Source organism: Eimeria mitis, genomic scaffold (assembly GCF_000499745.2).
Source record: "Eimeria mitis Houghton genomic scaffold, Emh_scaff1368, whole genome shotgun sequence".
Taxonomy (NCBI): Eukaryota; Apicomplexa; class Conoidasida; order Eucoccidiorida; family Eimeriidae; genus Eimeria; species Eimeria mitis.
In genome coordinates, this window is record NW_013568937.1 from 3,164 (window position 1) to 6,060 (window position 2,897).

The following is a 2,897-nucleotide window of genomic DNA, read 5'->3' on the forward strand; positions in this document are numbered from 1 at the left end:
AAAACCCATGATACCGAATTAATCTATCCGCCAGAATTTCTATAATGTCCTCCGTTGATGCTGGCTTTTTTGTTGGAATAAAATGCGCCATCTTACTGAGTGAGTCGACAATAACGAGAATAGAATCGTGACCCTGCGGAGTGAGAGGTAAGTCGGTAATAAAATCTAAACTAACATGACTCCATCGTCGAGAAGGAATGAATAGAGGTTGAAGTAGCCCCGCCGGCTTCTGCGATATCGATTTCGAGGCTCTACACTGCACACACGACTCGACATACGCGATTGTATATGCTTTCACTCCCGGCCAGTAATATAACTTGCTGATAGAAAGGAAGGTCTTGCGCATGCCCCGATGACCTGCAGTAACATGGTCGTGATGACAATATAAAATATAGGAAAGAAACTCTGGTAACGTAGGTGGACAAATACGCCATAATCCATTAATACGCACATAGAGGTAGGGATTCCTAAATTTAAACGAATAACGACGACCCTGCAATCGATGCACAAACTCTTCGTCCCCGTTACGCATTGCTACCGCCGCAATATCCCTGAAAGACGAACAACGTTCATAAGCCTCCCGCCAACGCTGGGGCGATAAATGCACAGGTGCCGAAGGGGCTTCAGCGAGAATCTCTGCGGTCGTGAGCGAGCTCTGTTGCTCGTCAACTGACGAAACTGACGCGGCTGAATTGTCACGTATTAAACCGCTCGAGCTAGATGAAACTTGCGTCGACTTGGCTGCACTCACATCAGCCGACCCCGCTGGCTGTTGCGACTCAACTCCCCCTCTCCTTTGGTTCCTCAAAGCCAAACGCCGTCCTATCATTGCCCTGAAATCAGGGTGAGGCGCCGATCCCGTAACTAACCGAGTCGAATAGCGAGGCTGCGCAGCCGGTTCCTCTTGCTGTTGAACAATAGGAGCTAATATATTGTCTAGTCTATTGGGTTCCCCATTGGTATGCTGAGGATGCCTAGACATTGCATCTGCGACCTTGTTCTTCGCTCCCTGTAAATAGGTAATCGTGAGGTCTGAGAACTCAGCCAGGAAATCCAACCAACGCGCCGTTCGGCCCCGCAACGGCTTCTGAGAATTTAAACGTTGAAGGAAGGTGAGGGCTTGATGATCCGTATACGCCGTAACCTTCGCAACTCGAAGTAAATGCCTCCATTTGTCTAATGCGGATATAAGAGCCAACAATTCCTGGTCGTATATAGAATATTTCTGTTGAGCCGGTGTCATTACCTGACTAAGAAATCCAACAGGTTTGTTTTCTTGCTCAAGTACGGCGCCAATGGCATAGCCCGACGCATCTGTATAAAGGATAAAGGGTTTAGTAGGATCCGGTACTTGCAAGATCGTGAACTCTGAAAGACGCTGCTTGAGTTGTCGGACCGCATTGTTGTGTTCTTCCGTCCAAACAGAGGGCGCGTTCTTGCGCGTAAGTTCCACTAAGGGGCGGGCGAGATCTGCATATATCGGCCCCATAAACATCCTACAGTAATTAACCGTGCCCAGAAATTGACGCACCTGCGTCTCGTTGGTAAGGTTTTCTGGCCACAAATTGATGGCTTCCACTTTATCTGCTACAGGCTTAATTCCCTCAGTACCTATCGTATAGCCTAAATAAGTTAATTCCCGTTGGGCAAATCTACATTTTACCAACTTCGGATAAAATTGGTTTTTAAGAAATATAGCAAAGACTTGTTGTAACACCCGAACATGCGTCGCCAAAGTTTTGCTATATATTAGTACATCATGTATATACGCAGTTACCCCATGGCCGAGTAAAGGTTGAAGATATGCATTAATATTAGCTTGGAAAGTGGCTGGCGCCCCCTTTAGACCGAAATGCATGACCTTATATTCGAATAGTCCTTGAATTGATCTAAATGCAGTTTTCCATCTGTCTTCTCTCGCCATTCTTATTTGGTGGAAACCTGCTTCTAGGTCTAAAGTTGAAAAATACGTTGCTCCCCCTATCATTTCCATAACGGTTTGCACACACGGCATGGGAAATTCAGTCGCAATAGTTAATGCATTCAACGCTTGATAGTTAATCACCATGCGCATCTTCCTTTCCCCTGATCCGTCATCTCTTTTTTCCCCCATAATTGTCGGAGCGCAAATTGGGGAGTAAGTTGGGCCTATCCATCCCTTTGCGCAGAGTCGTTCGATTTCCTGAGAGTGATGAATCAGATGATCTGGTGGCATTTTATAGATAGGTGCCTTTGTTGGTAACTTTCCAGGAATAAGAAGTATCCGGTGGTCAAAGGGCCTCTTAGGAGGAAGTCCATTCGGGAGGCTATCAGGGAACAGAAGCCGATATTGTCTCAATAGTTGAAGAACTTGCTCCGGTAAGCTACGGGCCTCTACGCCTTCCATCCACTTGTCAAATTCCGTAAATTCCAGAATGGCATTAGGCCAGGGTGATTCTTCCTTGTCCTCATGCGTCCCTTGATCCCACAGACAGTTCTCCTTCCGCTTTCGATCCGCTGGAGTCGCCGACCGCTCTAAAATAGCGCATATCATGCGACCTTGTCCCACAATCGGTTTATGTCTGTCTACATCGGCTTCGGCTTCAGGCAACATGACAATGCAGTTTAATCCCTGAATTGTTCCCTTCATTTCTTCAGTATTCTTCCTAGCCTGATTAATTAATTCCTTAATTTTTATCCTTCCCGCCTTTCTATGCTTCGCCTTGTAGCGCTTAATAGGAGAACGTAAAAATACCGCTGCTTCCTCAGCCGTCATCTTAGATATTTGATTAGCTAACTCCTCATAGGCACAGTCCGCTTCCGTTTTGTCCATCTCCCGGTTTCCCATAGACCCCTTAGGCCTCTCTCCCTCTCTTCTTAGCACCGGTAAGCTACGCGTTCTTCCATTTACATACGTT

At 46.6% G+C, this 2,897-nt stretch overlaps 1 protein-coding gene across 1 annotated transcript; it reads right to left on the reverse strand.

The window, feature by feature from the left end:
• Positions 1-524: 524 nt before the first annotated feature.
• EMH_0035450 (uncharacterized protein) lies at positions 525-2,812 on the reverse strand (the record flags this gene model as incomplete). Its single annotated transcript, XM_013494974.1, has 3 exons — positions 525-551; positions 752-1,246; positions 1,862-2,812. The coding sequence occupies 3 exons, from the start codon at positions 2,810-2,812 to the stop codon at positions 525-527; spliced, it is 1,473 nt and encodes a 490-aa protein (XP_013350428.1).
• Between the last annotated feature and the right edge of the window lie 85 nt (positions 2,813-2,897).